Source organism: Eucyclogobius newberryi, unplaced genomic scaffold, assembly GCF_026437365.1.
Source record: "Eucyclogobius newberryi isolate DKJ021-1_F unplaced genomic scaffold, fEucNew1.0.hap1 SCAF_22, whole genome shotgun sequence".
Taxonomy (NCBI): Eukaryota; Metazoa; Chordata; class Actinopteri; order Gobiiformes; family Gobiidae; genus Eucyclogobius; species Eucyclogobius newberryi.
The window spans coordinates 3,747,580-3,767,658 of record NW_027315857.1 but is presented as its reverse complement, the minus strand read 5'-3'; the positions used below and the strand labels follow the sequence as shown (position 1 = coordinate 3,767,658).

Here is a 20,079-nt window from a genome sequence, read left to right as displayed (position 1 = left end):
GACTCTGATCACGCATATTTCTTATGATCAAATGAAGACATAGAATGGAGAATGTTTGTGTGTATCAAGAAGACTCAAGACAGATGTATATGAATCAGTATATTGTCTAGTCAGTTCGGCAATCCACAGTACATTCAAGCATAGCGCTACCGCATCACCCGCTGTTCCTGGACTGTACCCAGGGCCGGCCCAGCCTATAAGCGAACTAAGCAGCCGCGTAGGGCCCCAAGGCGTTAAAAGAGCCCCCAATCTGGCAACCCGTCTTATGCGAAGTGCAAGCGCAGCGTGCGCCACTAGTGTAGTAGCGCTGCTGGCGCGGCAGCGCACACAACTGTAACATATAACACACAAACCGCATTTATTTGTAATGACAATCTGGCAACCGGGACACCAAACCTGCGCTGATTGGGCAGCTTCATTGTGCGCGAGGAGCTCAAGAGCAAAACATAAACACAACAGAACGTGGTCATCATGTCCAGAGGAATATATCCCCCCGATGCCGAAAAACGAAAGAAGAAACTTCTTGACGATGTAAAGAAACTGCAATCTCAACAACACTCTCCAGGTATTGAACTTCTCTTACAAAGAGACGGTTAATGCTGCTGTTTGAAACAACACGAGTCTGTCACGTTAGTTCGCTCAGGCTGGAGGCGAGACGAGAGCTCTGCTCCGCGCATAATATGTCTGAATGAAAGATAATGAGCTTAACATTTACACCAGCCCGTTAGTGTTAGCTGCAGGTGAGGCCGGGGAGGCGGCGTCTATGCCCCGGGTCACTAAGAGGCGGAGATCCGGTCTCGTCCAGAACCTCTGACGTGAAACTTTGGAGTGAACAGTGTGCGGCCCCTGTCCCGGGCCCCTGTCCCGGGCCCCTGTGCAGCCTCAATTAGAGATGAGCGGGTTTGAGTTTGCGCCTCTCTCTCTCACATCACCATGTGTGAGATCAATCGTGACTCGTGATGTCTGTTTGACTTTGACTTCTTAACGTGCAATGAGAGGAATGTAAAGGTTTATGCATGTAAGGTCCATCAGCCAATCACATCGCAGCATTGTTTCATGCAGAGGAGTCCAGTGTGTGATGTTCAGATCAGAACAAACATTTATATTGTAATTCACTTTTAATAGAGCAATAAAACGTTTCAATTTATTTAAAAAGCATCATTAGACTATTTGTTATAAATTATAATAAATTGATAGTGAAAAATAACCAGACATATTATGATTACGTCTGTTATAGAATAATACTATATATTTTTATATAAAAGTGGCAAAGTTGCAGAAACGCAGTCGCTTCACTATAGCTAGATTTGGACCTTCACTTCTCGTTCTGTTCATTCTCTGGGAATAACATGTTTGCACTGTTTTATCAGTGTTAATTGTTAATCAAGCAATACTTATGCCATTTGTTTAATTTAATATAACTTGTTTTGTCACTTTGGCAAGAAGGAACAGTTGGGAGCAGTAAGATAAATTAGTAAGGATAACTATTACTTTTACATTTTCAGTTAAAATGAATCAATTTGACCATAATTATTTTTCATAGCCAATATTGTATTGAGTAATTAAGTATACTAATGTATTAATAACTGGCTTTAATAATTTTCTCCTGGCACAGTTTCATCACATCATCATTTTATAGCATTACAACCTCAACATTTGACTCTTACTTTAGCCGGCTGGACCACATTAAAATGCACCAGAGGACCCAAAAAAGGTCTGAAAATCTCTGGGGGAAAGCCCCCAGACCCCCCCTGTTCATTAATTTAAACTACTAATGTGGCTGTAGACCCTTAACGCCCACAAATACGCCCAAAAACATATCTGGGACGTGTGTTATTTGTACAGGGAGTAGAGGTGATGTCAGCGGAACACCAAGTTGCATTGTGGGATTTAAGTTAGCAATATTTGAGTTTGTGAGGTGTTGAGAATAAACTAACTGGCAAACGGATGCCCTGGAGTTTTGGTGCGCTTTGTTAGCATTGAAGAAAGTTCCCATATGTGAATTGTTTACTGACAATGGCAATAAAACTGATTCTGATGACGTGGTGAGGGGCCCCCAAAAATGTTTTCGCTTAGGGCCCCCTGAAGGCTTGGGCCGGCCCTGATTGTACCATTATGCCACTGAGCGGGGGAGCCCGTAACAGAGGATTCTGTTCACGCATTTTTCTTATGATCAAATGAGGGTATAAAGCGGAGGATTTGAGATGTTCCCTTGTTATTTTTATATACACAGTACAACTTGCGGTGCCTCCTGTGAGCAGCTGGTACATTAAACGTGACGAGCCCCAGTGCGTGTCGTCGTGCTTTGTGCGCATTTTACAGACTGACTACATCCCGATGTCGTCTGCACCTTCACTTTAGCCTATGAGGAACTTTCGGACTAGTGAACCTTCGGACTCGTGGGGGGTAACCGGGGCGCCGCCCCCCCTGTCAATCTGCCAACTACGTAAATTTTTTTGTGTCTAAAAACAATATAATTTATTCAGAAATATCTTATATTTTTATTAGTGTAAATGTTTAAAATAATAATATATATATCCATGTATATATCTATAAATAGATATAGATGTATACTTTGTTTGCGCGCCGTGCACTGCTGCGTGGCCCAGTCTGCGTCACTTTTCTACGTACCTATGGGCGGTTTGAAAAGCGCCCCAGATCCCCATAGAAAAGCAATGGGGATTTTTAGCCAATCAAATCACAATCAAAAGTGACTACGTCACTATGGTTTTCTCCATAGGAAAATAGCGACTTTGGGGCGCTCCAGAAAGCTCCTTTTGAACGTAGTGTTTACGCCATGGAGCTACGCTTTTTACGCTAGAGTCACAGATATGTGCGCGCGCCTACGCGGAAGTGCCACACGCGCCGTGTTTTCCGTGTTTACATCTTAAAACTGCATCTACAGACGTCTGTTACAAAAGGTACGTCCAAAACGACTCAGAATGAGCTGCTCAACTGTTTGCTGGCTTTATTTGTGTTGAAATGAAAGCGGCGGATTTCGTATAAATCCGAGCCAAGACGTGATCTGTCAAACCCCGTGCTCCGTTACCATGGAGCACCAACAAACACGCAGTTTTTTTTAGTTTATTACTTGCATAAGGCTAACACTAAGTATCGCTTAACTTCTGTTGATAAAAATATGCCTTTGTTATTAGAAAACCCACAAAGAATGCTATAAATGACAACTTTCCATACAGCAATAATGTTGTGATGATTAAATATAAAAATGTAAAATGTTGCACCTGTAGTTCAGGGTAAACTAATGCCACTTAGATGCTGTTTTATGAAACACCAACAATTGTTTGTGTTTTTATTTCCTCTTAATGTAGTAATGTCTACTCTGCACTATAAGTGACAGTATCACTGAGATTTTTGATTTGCTCTTCATTTTCTAAAGTGTAAAATGTAAATTTGGCCCATATGTATTTTCTCACAAATGGAATCTGCCTCTAAGACATTGTATTATCATTAGCAAAAGTGGAAATAAAGTGTGTTTACTTAATTTATTCAATTTTGGACATTAAAAAAAAAAAAAAAAACACGTTTATGTCCAATAGCCTCCCCTATCATTTGTACCACCAACTGCTCTAGAGTCAAAAAGTCTTTGTCGGTTTATGTTTAGAAATACAAACAGTAATTTAATAACATAGAGCGCTAGTTTGTGTGTAATGAATTGATTGGTAAAGTGAGAGTGTTTAATCCATCCAGACACATGTGGCTTACATCTCAGATAAGATAAGTATTAGTAAAGAAATGTATGCATATCATATCCCCGTTTATTTTATACAAACGCAACAAACATAAACTTATAATAAGTTTGGAGATTTCTGGATCTTACCACTGGCGATGGCAAACAGGTGTGTCCTCCAGCTGAAAGTGAAGAAAAGTCCTCCTACCACCATGCACCCGAGCGCCCCGTTAAACCCAGACAGTCCCGTGTACAGACAAGAGTGACGCACACCCATCGACAGGCCTGACACACACAAAACAACACTAAACTTAACCACACAGACAACACAAAAAAGGTGAGACACAGCAGGTAAATGGGAAATAATCTTACATTTAGAAATGTCAGTTTGATATGTATGTAAGTTATGTGAACATAATAACTTATATTACAGCTTATAATTGCTAAACTTTTAAAGGAATAATGAAGGATTTTTTTGCCCCAAATCTGAGTCTCATTTCATTGTGGCGTGGACAGCCGAGTAGTTCATTCACATGTCAATTATAGGACGCACCTACTGCTCACCTGCAGTCTCGTTGGCTCGTCCCCAGGAGAGCAGCACGTTTGCCTGGCTGCGCATGCGTGGTTGATGGGCCGGTGTGTGTCTAAGTGCATGGATCTATTATAATATAATTCCCTCAGTGTACAGGACAAAATTAAGACAGAGAAAGACAGTTCGAGCTCAGAAGAGACGGAAATCTACGGAGACGAGAGATGCGATGCGATCCGTCGCGCTAATAAACAAACGCTGTCGTGTGCTTCCGCACGGGGGTGAGTGTGCATGAGCACTTCCGCTTGAGTTCTCAAATTGGTGAAAAATCCTCCATTATTCCTTTAAAGTACAAAATGCTTTGACCATAATCCTATTTCCCTTTAAGCTCAGTGTGAGAAGTAACAGTTCCTCCATGACTCCAACTTTAACTGGCAGCTGCTTGCCTGTTGAAAACAGCCACACTGATTTGCTGATTTCCCTTTACGTTACGTCGCCTTTAGAGAGGTGCAGTTCACCATAGCAAACAGAGGAAGTTTTTTAGTTTGTGTAAAAGTGGCCACGCAATGCAGCCAAATCCTACGTGTTTCATCTTATAAGAAAATAAAATTATTGAACAAAGTAAGTAAATATCAGTGTCGCACTGGGAGCAGTGAAGACCTGGACTGACAGCACTGTCAGCTTGTCTAAAGGAGAATAAAAAAATAAGCAGATATGAATCACCCTTGAGTGATTTAGTGACAAGGACAAACTATTATAATATTTTTTTAAAAAGCTCCTAAAAGTCATAAAAAAAATAAATAAATAGATCTCCTTTAGCATTTCATAACAAATAACATATATTTCATACATTTTTAAAAGCACAACTTTTTTAAGGCGTTCGGTCAGTGTACCAATAAACATAAACATTTGACTACAACGGGCCATAGATAATACCAAGTATAAGCAATCTAAACTGCACTCAAACAGAAAAGCACTCCTAACACAGGAGTGCTTTTCTGTGTTGGACCAAATTCCCCAAGTTACATTTGAATGAAATATACTCACATAATAAGTTACAAAGCTTAGCCTATAGATAGAATCAGCTTGTAGTTTAAAACAACAAAAGTCGGGATAAAATGAACACATTACAATGCTCACAGCAATAGTCATGCATGTTTTATAACATATAATTTATAACGTGTGTATATGTGGTACTGGGCCCTTCAAAGCATTGCTTGCTCAGGAGCCATGACAACAACATTAGGTCACTATTTTGAAATTTTTGTGCTATGATAAATATTCGCTACCAGCACTATCCTATCAAAAACAGTAATAATTAGAAACACATTAAAACCACCATTACACTGTATTTATCTCTATTTGTTGAAAATGAGATAAGCTTTCTACTTGATTATAGAACTTTATCATATACATTATTATCCATTTGTGCTATTTGAAGTAATATGATCAGCCATTAGTTGAGTAAACAAATAAAAAAAAGTCAAAAATATCTTGCACAACTAAGTATTTTTCAGACGTATCTCCCTCACACTCACCAGCCAGCGCCCCTATAGCTGAACCGAGCAGAGCGTGGATGGCCAGCAGGGGGGAGTAGAGAAGCACGGCACCCAGGATGAGAAGGGAGGGGCCCAGGGCACTGCAGCCGTAAATATTGCCCACGCCAAGAGGAATGCCCTGCAAAAACTGCAGGCAAAAGCTCTGGTCAGGAAGAAATATGTAATAGCAGTGACGTAGGCTCAGAACGGTTACATATTGACAAAAAGCGAATTAGACAAATATAGTAGAAGTTAAAAAAGCCAGGTATTCACTTTTACAAATCATTTTACTCAGATTAAAGGTTAACATAAGAATACAATAGGTCTCACGATTACACTGATGTTGTTACAAATTCATATTACAGTAACTGTATATTGCCAAAAAATGACCTGACATTATATAAAAAGTACACACAGTTGGAATACAATATTATGCAACAAACAGTCCAAGGCCTATGGCTAAAGGAACTTTACTAGATCTGATTTTGAGTACATCCCCCCCCCCCCCAGACAAATTTAACCTTGAATATATATATTTTTAAGATGATTGCTATTAATAGTTTTATGTTGCACCTTACTGCTGAAGCGAGTTCCTAGTTTGGCAATTTGGCTTTTCTAATTCTGATTATGAGCTCTCTTTAATGGTTTAAATAGAAGCTGATGAATTGGGGATGTTTTCTATTCCCCAGAGGAGGAGGGAGTCCCTGCTTAGACTGCTATCCCCACGACCTGGCCCCGGAAAAGTGGAAGAAGATGGGCGGCTTTTCAACAATTTGTCTAATAATTGGAAACCAATATGCATAATTCATGCATAATTCCTTATAATGTTATATTGCTGTATTTCTCATAATGTCAGTATTCTTTGTACAATTTTTTTTTTTTTCCAACATGAAATAAAAAAACATGTAAAAAAAAACATGGGCCAAAACACAGTGATAAAGCAAAAAAAAAAAAAAAATTTAAATGCATGATGACAAAATAAAATAAAGTAAAGTATACCACATGAGGCACGTTTAGTCCAGACTCAGTCAAAAGGGTAAATTTTCCATTTTTGAATGTCAATTATAATGTCAGTCCATGGCCTTTGTAATGGCCTTCTTTCCTGTCTGGTGGTGGTCTTGTTTTCGCTTTTCAGGGCATTTCTATTTACTTTTTTAGTTAGATGTCAGTTAGTGTCAGCACTGGCATCTTTTTGTTTGGTTTGGCCGGCCCATCAGGTCCACCGTTTGATTTTACTTTGTTTTTTGGCACAGGCCTTTGTAAGTCTTCCTTCCTTTTTAAAAATAAAAATATAAACCTTCACAAAATCAAGAAGAAAAAGAAAGTTTAAAAAAAAAATCCTAGTATCCTTTTAAACATATTTAGATTGTAATGATTGTAGTAATGTGTAGATTGCGTTTAGACCGTGCCTGACTCCACCTGCAGGTGGAACACTGACTTCCTAGCGGATCGGAGGCAGTGCATCGTGCGGCTGTGGAAGAATGTCTCAAATACTCGGACTATCAGCACAGGAGCTCCACAGGGCTGCGTCCTTTCTCTCCTGCTCTTCTCCCTGTACACAAACGGCTGCACCTTCAGCCATGACTCCGTGAAGTTTGCGGACGACACCACATTTATCGGGCTCATCTCGGACGGGGATGAGTCTGTCTACAGGAAGGAGGTGGACTGGCTGGTGTCCTGGTGCAGCAGTAACAACCTGGTGTAGCAGTAACAACCGGGTGTTTAACGCCCAGAAGACAGTGGAGAGGATTGTGGACTTCAGGAAAGTCACAGCCCCACCGCCCTCCCTCACTATCACAGACTACCCTATCACCACTGTAGACTTCCTCCGCTTTCTTGGCACCACCATCACTCAAGACCCCCATCATCTTCCTCATCAAGAAGGCCCAGCAGAGGATGTACTTCCTGCGGCAGCTGAGGAAAGCCAATCTGACAGCGGAGATGATGGTGCAGTTCTACACGGCCATCATTGAGTCCATCCTCACCTCCTCCATCACCGTGTGGTACGCTGGAGCCACAGCCAGGGACAGGGACTACAGTGCATTCTGCGCTCTGCTGAGAAGGTGATTGGGTGCAGACTTCCTTCTCTGCAGGACCTGTACGTCTCCAAAGCTTTGGGACGTATATAGACCACACCTGTCAATAAGTCGCAGGTTCCCATGTTGTATCGTGAGATATATACACATAAAGATAGTCCGTGAGTAATGAATTGTCATTTATTTGCGAGGCGGGTTATGAAATGCAGACCGCTGTATGTCTGTGCGTCAAAATCAGGTCAGTGAATATGAGCTGGATTGTAATAAAACACACACACAGCATTTTAAAGGTTAATAAACAGAAAACACATCATAGCTGTCCCTAATGTCCTCTACATCCCTAATGTCCCCTCTGTCCTTGATTACTCTGTGTGAGCTGATTTACCTGTGTCTGTGTCTTCACATCTGGTTCATCTGCTCCTGAGCTTGTGCTTATCGAGTGAGTGTAACATTGTAACATGAGATATTTACAGAAATAGAAGGTCCACGTAGTGATGAACTGATTGCCTTTTGACCCAACCTGACCCCCAGAAAGTCTAATATCAATACAGCAGGTTCTAAACTGCAAACGGCCATATATCTAATGTCCGCACTCCAGTTCCTCATTAGACTACTTTCTCTGTGAATATGCGTCTGATTGTAATAAAACATACATTTTGAAACTTAAAATACAGCGAACACGGTCCACTGACTGTATTCTATACAGTGTGTCAAACAGATGTGCTTCCTGTTAGAGTCCCCCCCGGTGGCCGTTAAAATCTATAAATTAGACACAAGTTTGTAGGGCTGCAGGGTTCAAAACGTGGGAGAAAAGTAGCTTAAAGTCAGAAAATTATGGTACTTTAATCTGCGTATTATCGCAAAAAAAAAAGCTTTCCAAAAAACAGTGCTGGAAAACGTACCTATTTCAGGCTGAGAAATAGATTTTCAAAGTCAGGGGCCAGGGGGGCCCCCTACCTAAAAAAGTTAGGGGCCCCCCAGCAATTTCAAGGGCCCACAAGTGCGCGGCATCGCGGCGTCATAAGAACAAGATAAATGTGTTGTTTTAAACCTCGTTATTAGCATGTAAAACAATTTAAAGTACTTTTATCTTTTATTTGATATGAAGGAAGAGCACAAATACTGAATTCCTATAAACCAGAGATCATGATCTTTCAATACTGTTTAATTCAATATAATAATGTTTCTTAGATACAAAATAAATACTGTTTACAGCATTTGACACAAGGAGATCTTGTGGAATATATAAAATCACAGCCTACAAAATAAACTACTAACATTGCCTCGATGCTAACAACTCCAAAGGGGAGGGGGCCTTGGATACTTCCACATTGACACAGCTTTTGTTGCAAACAACTTTAAAAAGACTGAATTGTGGACTGAGTAGAGATTGACGCCCGCCAACCTCGATATCACGTTTGGGGCAAAATTAGACCGGGCATTTCCGAGTACAACCGAACAAGACCGAACGCAGTGGCCAATCAGATGCCCGCTTTCATCGAAATTAGATCACGGACAGCTCTCGGCCAATGAGAAGCGAGAAGACTGCGAAGTGGGCATGTCTGTCAAAACGAAACTTAAGCGATGAAAATGCCCCGAATATGGCCAAATTATTAGTTAAATCTTGATTTTTTTCGAAGAACTCCTAATTCAAACCCCCGGGCCCGCCGGAGATTTGACTGCTTACGGGCCCCGGGCCCCCGTCTATTTCGCGGCATGTATTTATTTGTTACATCTAGACTGTAACTCCCTGCTACATAAAAAGCTTTTCACTGGTTCAAGAGTATGGCAGCTTGAGCACTTTCCTCTTCTTCTGACAACTTATTCTATCAAACAAATATTTAATTCCACTTGCAAACTGTTCACTCCTTCTTTTTCTTTTTCTCACTCCTGAGGAACTGCGGACCCAGATGCTCCTCTCCTGGTGAAGTGGTCCCTGCCCCATATGGACGGTCCCTCATCTGCCTGAAGGGTGGGTCCAGCTCCAGTCTCCCTCGCGTCCGTCTGTGAGAGTCAGATCTCTCCTTCACTCTGGAACTCCTCCAGGTTTCTACTTTTTCCCAAGGAGGTTTTTTGTAGTTTTTCCTGGCAGAGAAGGAGGGTCTAAGGACAGAGGACTCTGGGACATCGTCCCTCGCCATCACAGACATTACTTGATTCATTTTTCACTGAAGCCCTCAGAGGCAACTATTTTTGGGCGTTACAAAAATAAATTGAATTGAATAAAATTGTCATTGTGTATTTGTATTTGTTCAGCTGTATGTCTATCCAACATGTAAATACAAAGGAGTAATATTCAGGGTACAGGAAACCACAATCCAATCTGATCCCGGGTTGTTAACACTTGTTAGGACTGACCAATTGATTCTCCCTTTACAGTTGATTGATAGGTTGAAACAAACGCAAGTCTACTGGATCCTGCCCTCGCCAGCTCCTCTGTAATGACTGTAGTGGCCACTAGAGGACACACTTTTTTTTGTACATGATAATAATGACATTAAAAGGGTTTGATTGGACGTTGGATATTGAATAATATTGCTGTTGAACTTGGCAGATCTATGTAGAAGTTTAATATCATACTGTGGAATTTTAGGCAAAGCAATGACATCGCCATGGAAATAAGCAGGTGACAGACTTACCGAACAGAAAATGTTACATAAGTATTGTCATTTCATGTACAATCCTAACTGCGTACTGGAAAACAGGTTTATGTAATTAAGTCCATATTCTTGTGCATACATACATTCGTCAGCAGAGGGCACAAAGCAACAGCGATTGTTTTAGCCTCATTTAACTTTCTTATGTACATCTGATCCAAATAATCGTATAATCAATCAAATGTGACGTGTATGTCATGCTAGTTCCTGTGAGCAGGATCCAGCAGGCAGCTGTCTCCACAGCGTAGCCAGATAAAAATAGGCTCTGCGTCATGAGCCGTCCCTGGAGAGAAGCTCCAAGAGAGGCACAACAATGAGAGAAGAGAGACAGGGGAGAGAGGAGAGACCGGAGAAAGAGGAAAGACAAGAGAGACAAGAAACAAGAGAGACGATAGACAAGAGAGACAGGAGAAAAGATGGAGAGTAGTGACAGGAGAGAGGAAACAAGATAGAGGAGAAACAAGAGAAAGAGAGAAAGATGAGCGATAGGAGAAAGAGGGGAGATTCATGAGACAAGAGAGAGAGAGATGAAACAAGAGAGAGGGGGACGGGAAAGACAAGAGGAGAGAAAGGAGAGATGGGAGGAAGAAGAAATAGAAGAGAGGTGAGAGAATGAGGAGAGACAAGAGAGAGAGAGAAAAGATACAGGAGGGAGGAGAAACAGAAAAGAGAAAACCAAAAGAGAGGACAGACAAGAGAGAGGGGAAAGACAAAGGAAAGGAGACAGGAAAGAGAAGAGTGAGAGAAAAGACAGGAGAAAAACAAACAAGAGAGATGAGAAACAAAAGAGACGATAGAAAAGAGATAGAGGGGAAACAAGAGAGACTTTTAGCTTTTCCTCTGGTTGTTTCTTTTTTGCCAAGGCTATAGCTATCATTTTTCATCCCAGAGAGTGGGCGGGGAAGTTTCCCCAGAATCATTTTCCTCCAGATAAGTCTTAATGTTGTTTGACATTTTGTCTCTCTTGTCTCGCATCTCTCTGTTGCCTCTCCTCTCTTGTGTCCCCTCTATCTCTTGTCTCTCTTGTCTCTCATCTCTCTGTTAGAGACGAGAGATAGAGGGGAAACAAGAGAGGAGAGGCAACAGAGAGATGAGAGACAAGAGAGACGAGAGATAGAGGGGACACAAGAGAGGAGAGGCAACAGAGAGATGAGAGACAAGAGAGACGAGAGATAGAGGGGAAACAAGAGAGGAGAGGCAACAGAGAGATGAGAGACAAGAGAGACGAGAGACAGGAGATAGAGGGGAAACAAGAGAGAGGAGAGGCAACAGAGAGATGAGAGACAAGAGAGACGAGAGACAGGAGATAGAGGGGAAACAAGAGAGAGGAGAGGCAACAGAGAGATGAGAGACAAGAGAGACGAGAGACAGGAGATAGAGGGAAAACAAGAGAGAGGAGAGGCAACAGAGAGATGAGAGACAAGAGAGACGAGAGACAGGAGATAGAGGGAAAACAAGAGAGAGGAGAGGCAACAGAGAGATGAGAGACAAGAGAGACGAGAGACAGGAGATAGAGGGAAAACAAGAGAGAGGAGAGGCAACAGAGAGATGAGAGACAAGAGAGACGAGAGACAGGAGATAGAGGGAAAACAAGAGAGAGGAGAGGCAACAGAGAGATGAGAGACAAGAGAGACAAAATGTCAAACAACATTAAGACTTATCTGGAGGAAAATGATTCTGGGGAAACTTCCCCGCCCACTCTCTGGGATGAAAAATGATAGCTATAGCCTTGGCAAAAAAGAAACAACCAGAGGAAAAGCTAAAAGTATCTGCAAGAGGATAATCATGCCAAGAAAGTGTCCTCAAATGCTACAGGAAATAAAAAATATAAGAGGAGAAATTAATGATCTGACCTCACAGGAAATGGTTAAGAAAATGCTCTTTGCAAAACAAAGATATTATGAGAGTGGATCAAAATGTTTTAAATTGCTATCTTGGAAACTTGGAAAAGAACAAGCTGAAAGAAATACATTCAAAATAGGCAAAGTAATGCAATCTTAAAGAAACAAGACCAAAGTCAATTAGCATTTGAATCCATCTATAAAAAACGTTTCTCAAAATATCCAGGAGATAAAGAAGATTATATAAATTCCTTTCTGGACACCCTCATTCTGCCTGTCATGTCAGAAGAGCAAAATACATCAATAGGAGCTGAATTAACAGTAAAACGATTTAAGAACAATAGATCTCCGGGGACAGATGGGTTCACCTCAGAGTGGTACAAAGCTCTAAAAGACTTACTCCTTTCCTTTAACTTGGCACTTAAGAAAACTCCAACCCGTCCTAGTTGGAAAAGATCCATCGTATCTAAAGAGGGGAAAGACCGACTCGAGTGTGCCTCATATACAGAAGACCATTTCTATTCTGAATGTGGACTATCGTAAATACACCTCAACGACAAATGCAGACAATCCTTACACATAATGAACCCTGACCCCTAACAAAGCCTTAATAATTAGTCTGGACGCTGATGGGGTGGAACAAAAACAATTCTGCTGCGCAAATGATCCAGAACCAGACATTTCCATACGCAATGTGGTTGATCCAATGTACAAAAAAACTATGAAATTATCTCATTTTGGCAAACCCCACAGACCTTTTAGAAAGACCTATAACCTTCCTTTATTTACATATATTTGTATTGCTTTTTGTTCATTTGAAAAACACATTTGAAGAAAACCGTACCAGTAATTATTTCTCAGATTTGGGCCAATTCAGCACAAAAATGGTCTATTTTGCCCCCAGGACATAGTTTGAACACCCCTGGTTTTGAGAGTCCATCCAATTATCAAATTAGTCTACAATTATTTTATAAGTCAATTAGTATGATTATTTCAAAGAATCATTACAGCCATACGGGATATTCCAATTTTCTCCCAAAGTTGAATTGATCTCTATTTGTTTGACATAATTTTCCTACATCGGTTGAAAGTTTCTCGGAAGTAGAAAAAAGGTCCTTTAAATCTTCAATGTTTGCAAGAAGCGCTCCTCACTCCCAGCTCGCAGGAGCCAAGGCTGGACAAAGGGCCCGGAGCTGGAGCAGGATCAGAGGAGATCGTTCACATTCAGCAGAGAAACTCACTGAAGTGTAAATCCTCCACAAAGGCAGGAGGAGCGCTGAACATGTTTTTGTGGAGGTTCAATACTGAGCAGCTTTGATCCTGCTGTGGTTTAGTAGATGTAGACCTGGCAGTGCCAAGTTTTAGGGGGCCTTAAGGAATATTAGCTTTAGGGGTCCTTGCCACTTAATGCCAGTTGAATTTTAAGTATTGATGATTCACAGATACTGTGTTTGTCTTACCAGCATCAAATAGGAAAATACTAAGTGGAAAAAGAGGCTAAGAACAGCACAAGCCAATAATAGTTTTCTATCAATGAGGTTTCACTGGTAGATTATGTACTTTTTGTTTTATAACTGAATTCTTTGGGTGCTTCTATTATAATAATTATAATTTGAGTGCTTCTATTATAAATGTCAGACCAGGTGCTCTTCAGAATCGAAATTGAGGTACTCAATGAAAACAGAAGAAAAATCGGAGACATTCCTTTAATGGTACGTTTTAGCTGCATGGGGCCTTCTTCGGGGCAGCCCTCGCTAAGAACCGTGTCAACCGTTTAAATAGGTGGTCAAACAATGAGCAAATCAGAGTAAAAATATAGTTACAAACCAATAAAAAAATATATATTTTAATTGACAGCGATAGTACAATTAAACATTGCCACCAAACAGGTAACATATGTTATGTACGCAACCCTGGTTAGGCTTTTAAAATTGTTAGTACAAACAGAAAAATCTCTAGATTCCACGTCAGTTTACTATTCCCACCTATAAGACAGTTTTTCAGTTTTGTGGAGTGTGACTTAAACTCCAGCAGAAAACAATTCCATTGCTGTACAGCTTTCAAAGCAAACACTGACCCAAACCCTTTTTACGCCGCAGTTACTCACTATTTCAGCTCTTGTCCTCACAGGTTCATCATTATTATGTTTTTGTTTATCAAGTCACACATTACTCATGATATGGAAAATACCAAAGTAGTCACACCGTGAGCCATTTAATTAGCTAAAGGCCTGTCCTTGGGTTTCAGTCACATGACTTATTTGTTGTCACTGCAATGTTGAAGATGTCGCCACATGCTGTTGCCTATCTTCACTGTTAGATAGTCACGAAAAACAGCGCGGACTGTAAAACTGACTTCAAGAAGACAGAAGTTATGGGCTTTGGTCCTTATCACCAGTGGCGAGTCGCTGACACTTAAAAGCAGCAACAAACTTGCCACAACAAACTTTTGCAAACACTTACATCTACCTTCTCTACAAGCCCTCTGCACCGGAAAAAAGATTGAGGGACATGATTGAACTTTCAGGGTCAGTTCTTCTTTGGTTTTCCTCATATTTATCTGGTCGGAGTTTTAGTGTTGCTGCAAACAAATATGAGTCAGCTGATTTGCTGTGTGGAATTCCTCAGGGCTCCGTTTTGAGTCCTGTCTTATTTTTGCTTTATATAATCCCCCTGGGAAAAACGTATTAAATAGTTTAGTGATGTGTCCTCCCACCTGTTCATCTATATTGCTCATTTAAGCCTTCTGAGATCCAGAAGCTGAACTACTTCACTACTACCATAATGGCTGAGTAAAAACTCTCTACAGCTAAATGCAGACGGAACGGAAACACTGATTATTGCCCCTGATGATGCCATTCCAGGGATAAACCAGTATTTGGGTGATCTAGGCCAGACTGCTAAACCAAGTCTTAGAAACATGGGTGTTATCTTTGACAAAGACATGTCTTTAGAGCCCCAAACTAAGCTTGACTAGTCAATCTAAGTTGACTAGGAACTGTTTCTTTCAGTTGATGAAAAACTCTAAACTCAGGAAAATGGTGTCTCAAAATATCTGGAACTCTTGTCTCTTCACGCTTAGACTATTGTAATAGATGGTTTACCTATCTAAACAAGAAGGAGCTCTTTCGTCTGCTGCTGGTCCAGAACTCTGCAGTGAGGAAAATATTTTATTCTGTGTTTTTATGAAGCACTTTGTGACTTCTCTTTGTGAAAGGTGCTATACAAATATAATGTACTTACTTAATTACTTTTTGTGTGTAGGGAACTATTTATTAGCATGTAGCCACACAATAATATGTAAACTAGCATTAGCCATTTGCTAACTATCTGAAACAAACAGCTCAGCGTTCAGTCTGAAGTGATTTCTGTAAGTACACGGGTCCTTCCTGATGACAGTAATCAGTTGGCGATGAACGGGGCCTTTGGGGCCGTTACAGAAGAGGAACCCTTTGTTTTGAAACTTTTTGGTGAAACAATCCTGTGCCAATGAGATGTCAGTAGCAGCGAGTGTGGGACGTCACATTGGACCCCTGAATATTATGTGAACAAATAACACATGTTATTAAGAAGGCAGAGTACCACAACTAAATATAATGCCATATTGTGGAAAAATAACATCTCCATGGAGACAAGCAGCTGGCTGACCCTCACCTTAAAAGTTTCAAAGTGCACCTTTAATTTGGACCAAACTGTGACTACCGAATATGTATTTATATTCAGAGTGTGCTGTTTGTATATGTATAATCAGTCTGTCTTTCCTGGATGACATTTATTTTATTACACACAGTTTTCTTGTCAAAAAGCCTGTTGCTCTGTTGCTAGGGAACAGCTGAGTCATAGCTGCATGTGCACTTGGTTCCATCTGGAGCGGACATGCATACACTATATGGTGTTTATTCTGTGTATACATTTTGTTTTTTCTACCATCTGCTGCTATGTTACATGGACACAGTGACATAGATGCTCCCTCATGACAAATTTAAAACTACTGTATGTAACATGACCGATTGATCTAACTCTTCCATCACATACAAATGAATTGTGTTTATCATATGATGTACACCGCTTTCCAAAGTGTTTTTTTTCTCCAAATTGTGTTTTAGTGTCATGAAGGTACTTTTTTATTTTCCAGTGAAGATCATGGATGGTATTGTGTCTCAGGGCTCTTTGGGTCAGTGAAATCATTCTCAGACACCTATGCCAATAAGTAAGAAAAACTATTTAGGAAGGACATTTCACATTATTAAGCACACCGCAATTTTCAAGCAATATGGGAAAGAAAAATTATCTCTTTACTGCCGAAAAGCATGAAATTGTTGAATGTCTTGGACAAGGTATGATTTAAATTTGTAGCTGATTCTGAGCACACACGGATTCGTGCTGATAAAGGCACAATGAGGAAGGTTAATTTAGTGGATAATAGAAAACTGAAAGAAAAAAGGACTTGAGCTTCAGCGTGAAGTATGAACACCTATCCCACTGAGATTTATCTCAGTGCTTACTGGATTAAATCAGCTCACTCCACTGTGTTCTATGTTGTTAAATTAATGCCTGTATTTCTAACTAAAATCGAATCAATGGAAATATGAACAGAGCCTTAGCCTACAAACAAAGACTTGTTTCTAAAATATAGTTTTAAGTCAGTTTGTTGAAACTTGGGGCTGCTGTTCCTTCTCTTCTCCTCGCACATGCTCAGTTTGGGCAAAACCAGAAAACATGCTTGATTTCCACACAGGTTTATTCAGCATGGTTTGAGCTCAGGTCCATGGGTTTGGGCCTGTGTGGTCCTCAGAGCACATGTGCAGACCTCTAAAAGAAGCTGCTCACCGCTCTGGTTCTAAAAGCTCATGTTAGAGAGCGGAGCAAGAACAGGCCTCTGAACACGGCCGCATTCTGAGCAGCTGTGGCAAAATAAGAACCATGCGTAGTATTGCCCAGCGGCCTGTAGCGGCCAGTACAAGACACTGTGACTTCAGCCGAGCTTCAGCAGCAGAAGTGAGGGGAAAACGGCATATTTGGATCTAATTTTGAACAGTTCAAATATAGTTGTGACAGATGGTAATTTTATATTTCATTGGCCAATCACTGATTGCCTTGACCGTGCTTTCCATAACAAAATCATCTTCATGCATGGCAATACACCATCTCATGCTGCAAGGAATACCTCTGCATCATTGGCTCATCATCTCTGCATCATCTTCCCCTGACCTCAACCCTATTGAGAACCTTTGGAGCATCCTCAAGCAAAAGATCTATGAGGGCGGGAGGCAGTTCACATCCAAACAGAAGCTCTGGGAGGATATTCTAACATCCTGCAAATAAATTTAAGCAGAAACTCTCCACAAAATTACAAATTCAATGGATGCAAGAATTGTGAAGCTTCTATAAAAATAATACATATATATATATATATATATATATATATATATTTATTTATTTATTTATTTATTTATTTATTTATTTATTTATTTATTTAATTATTTAATTATTTATTTTTTCACACCAATGATCGCGGGCCGGCCCCCGATTCGAATATGGCCCTCGGAGGAAAAAAATTGCCCAGAGATATCACTCCCTGATGGAGAACTTACATTTACTAAAGTATAAACCTTTCCATTAATCGTTCCTTTGACATATCTGTGACAGTACATATCTGCCATTTGTACATTCAAAACTTTGTTCAAAAGTCAATCGATTTGAATACAATATTGCAACTCCCTTTTTGTGTTTGCCTCTGTATCATGAATCGCACATTTTAGGTAGGATAAAGGTGCTGGGATCTCAAAAAAGCCTTCAATGTTGCTTTTCCTCGTTCTCTGCTTGCAGGTTCTTTACCTCAGGTTTCAACACCCTCAACTCATGCGTATTGTCTGAAACATGTTGTTCTGCTTCAGTGTTGTGCCTGCCGTCACCCGCCTTCAGGCTGGCCACATCAGCTTAATTTTTTTCAAAGAGGCTGTCACTCTCTGACCTCAGCTCTCAATGATGCCATGTCATGCTGCATTTCACGTAACAAAAGGCCAGCTCTTGTAGAGTTATGTCTTTTCCTCCGCCTCGCTCGGGCTCGGAAAAGACCGCACTGGGGATGGGGCTCGTCTATGTAGCCTCATTAGCTCGTGGGAGAATGCAACTAGTCAGTCTGCGCCATACCCGGAAGGCGAAATTAAACAGAAATGTATACATAAAAATGACAATGGTGTGTTTGTGTGTCTGACCTGTAGTATGCTGAGCTGTGTGGCGTTCACGTCTTCTGCCCCTGGAGGGACAGCCCAATGCCTGGGGAAGTACGGGTGCTGGGGGCCGTTGCAGAGGAGGAACAAGACGATTGTCAGGTTGAAGGGGAACACAGCCACAGGGAGGTCCCAACGGTCAAGGAGCGGAGACAGGCTGGAGAACAGGAGCACGCTGCAAACAGCCCCTCCCCACACACAGGCACACACAGACACACACACACAGACATACACAGACACACAGACATACACAGACACAGACACACAGACACACAGACACACACACACACACACACACACACACAGACAGACAGACAGACAGACAGACAGACACACACACAGATTGGTCATGGTTTGAATTGGATTTGTAATTTTTTCTTAGTACAACACCTGCTTTAATCCTGCCGGACATCAGGCTTTTCGTTTCGTTCGATAGCTCACCACCCCCTTTTTGGAAGTCGGGGGTTTTATGACGTCTCTAGCACAAAGAGAAGCTTCGTGTTATGGAAGTTCGAATAGATGGATTAAAATTAACTATCGAGAGACATTTCCTATGTGTATAATGTTAATGTTGCATGTTCATTTAACCGTCTCATGATTTTTAACCTGTGTTCAAACAGGGCTGGCATCTTGGGGAAGTTCAAGATCCAGGCCTTCTGTCAGCTGACTCACACACTATTCATGCCAATATTCAAGGCGTTGCCTAAACTATACAGGCCAAATCAGTTCCATCGAGAGGTCCGTGAGGAAAGACCTGGGAAAAAGAAAGGAACTCTCTCTCCCCCGGCTTAAGCTAACCTAGCTAAGCTAGCTAGGAAACAAAGACATTCCAGCGCGAAACAGACAAGGAAGCCCACTTTACTCTCTCCCGATAAGTAATTCCGTGCCTTTCTTTGGATCAGATTTTTGCTATAAACTGCAAAATGCAAACTCACGCAAAGGACTTTTTCAAGTCTACAACAAAATGACGCGTGCTTGCCCTTATGACGCGGTCTTGCCCCACCGCCCGTCAGTTTGGAGATTGGAGGAAAGGAGATAGTCTGTAATATAGCTAAACACTGCGGGAATCAATCAAAAAAACACTCTGGGTACATATATGAAGCACAAATAGCAATGTAAGAAGGTTAAAAGCTCTGAAAAGTCGATTTGGCATGTTATGGGACCTTTAAGCTAATCTTTCTTTTGGCCCTCTGTTCATGCTGTTCATCGTTCCTACTCTTCTCACGTGAACTCATGCAACCTTCACACCTCGTAGGCTCAAACTTTATGCTTCCACTAAATTACTTTCATGTCACATTCAGCTGTCTGGCTTCGCCGCTACATGCTGGTGTAGGGGAATGGAGATGGACATTCCACGGCCAGATAACAGAAAATCTCTCTTTGAACATTGGGGGTTTTTCGTTCTCCCTCTGTCCCTCACCGCAGGGGAGCCGCTGTGACTTGTGTGATAACTGATCTTCTTCTCCCCACAGTCTTACAGGAGGATGCCCCGACAAACTATGTTTTATGGATTATGCCATGAATGTTTGTCCGAATCAACTCCCTACACCACATGTTT

The 20,079-nt window shown here is 41.1% G+C and overlaps 1 protein-coding gene across 1 annotated transcript in view; it reads right to left on the bottom strand.

Annotated features, from left to right (window-relative positions):
* The window catches only part of LOC140372047 (urea transporter 1), a 40,434-nt gene that overhangs the window by 4,022 nt on the left and 16,333 nt on the right, over positions 1 to 20,079 (bottom strand). Inside the window, exons 4-6 of the mRNA XM_072459307.1 lie at positions 18,507 to 18,696; positions 5,756 to 5,903; positions 3,839 to 3,973 (exon numbers count right to left, since the gene is read on the bottom strand). Coding sequence (XP_072315408.1) covers positions 3,839 to 3,973; positions 5,756 to 5,903; positions 18,507 to 18,696 — 473 coding nt within the window. The remainder of the gene's footprint in view (positions 1 to 3,838; positions 3,974 to 5,755; positions 5,904 to 18,506; positions 18,697 to 20,079) is intronic.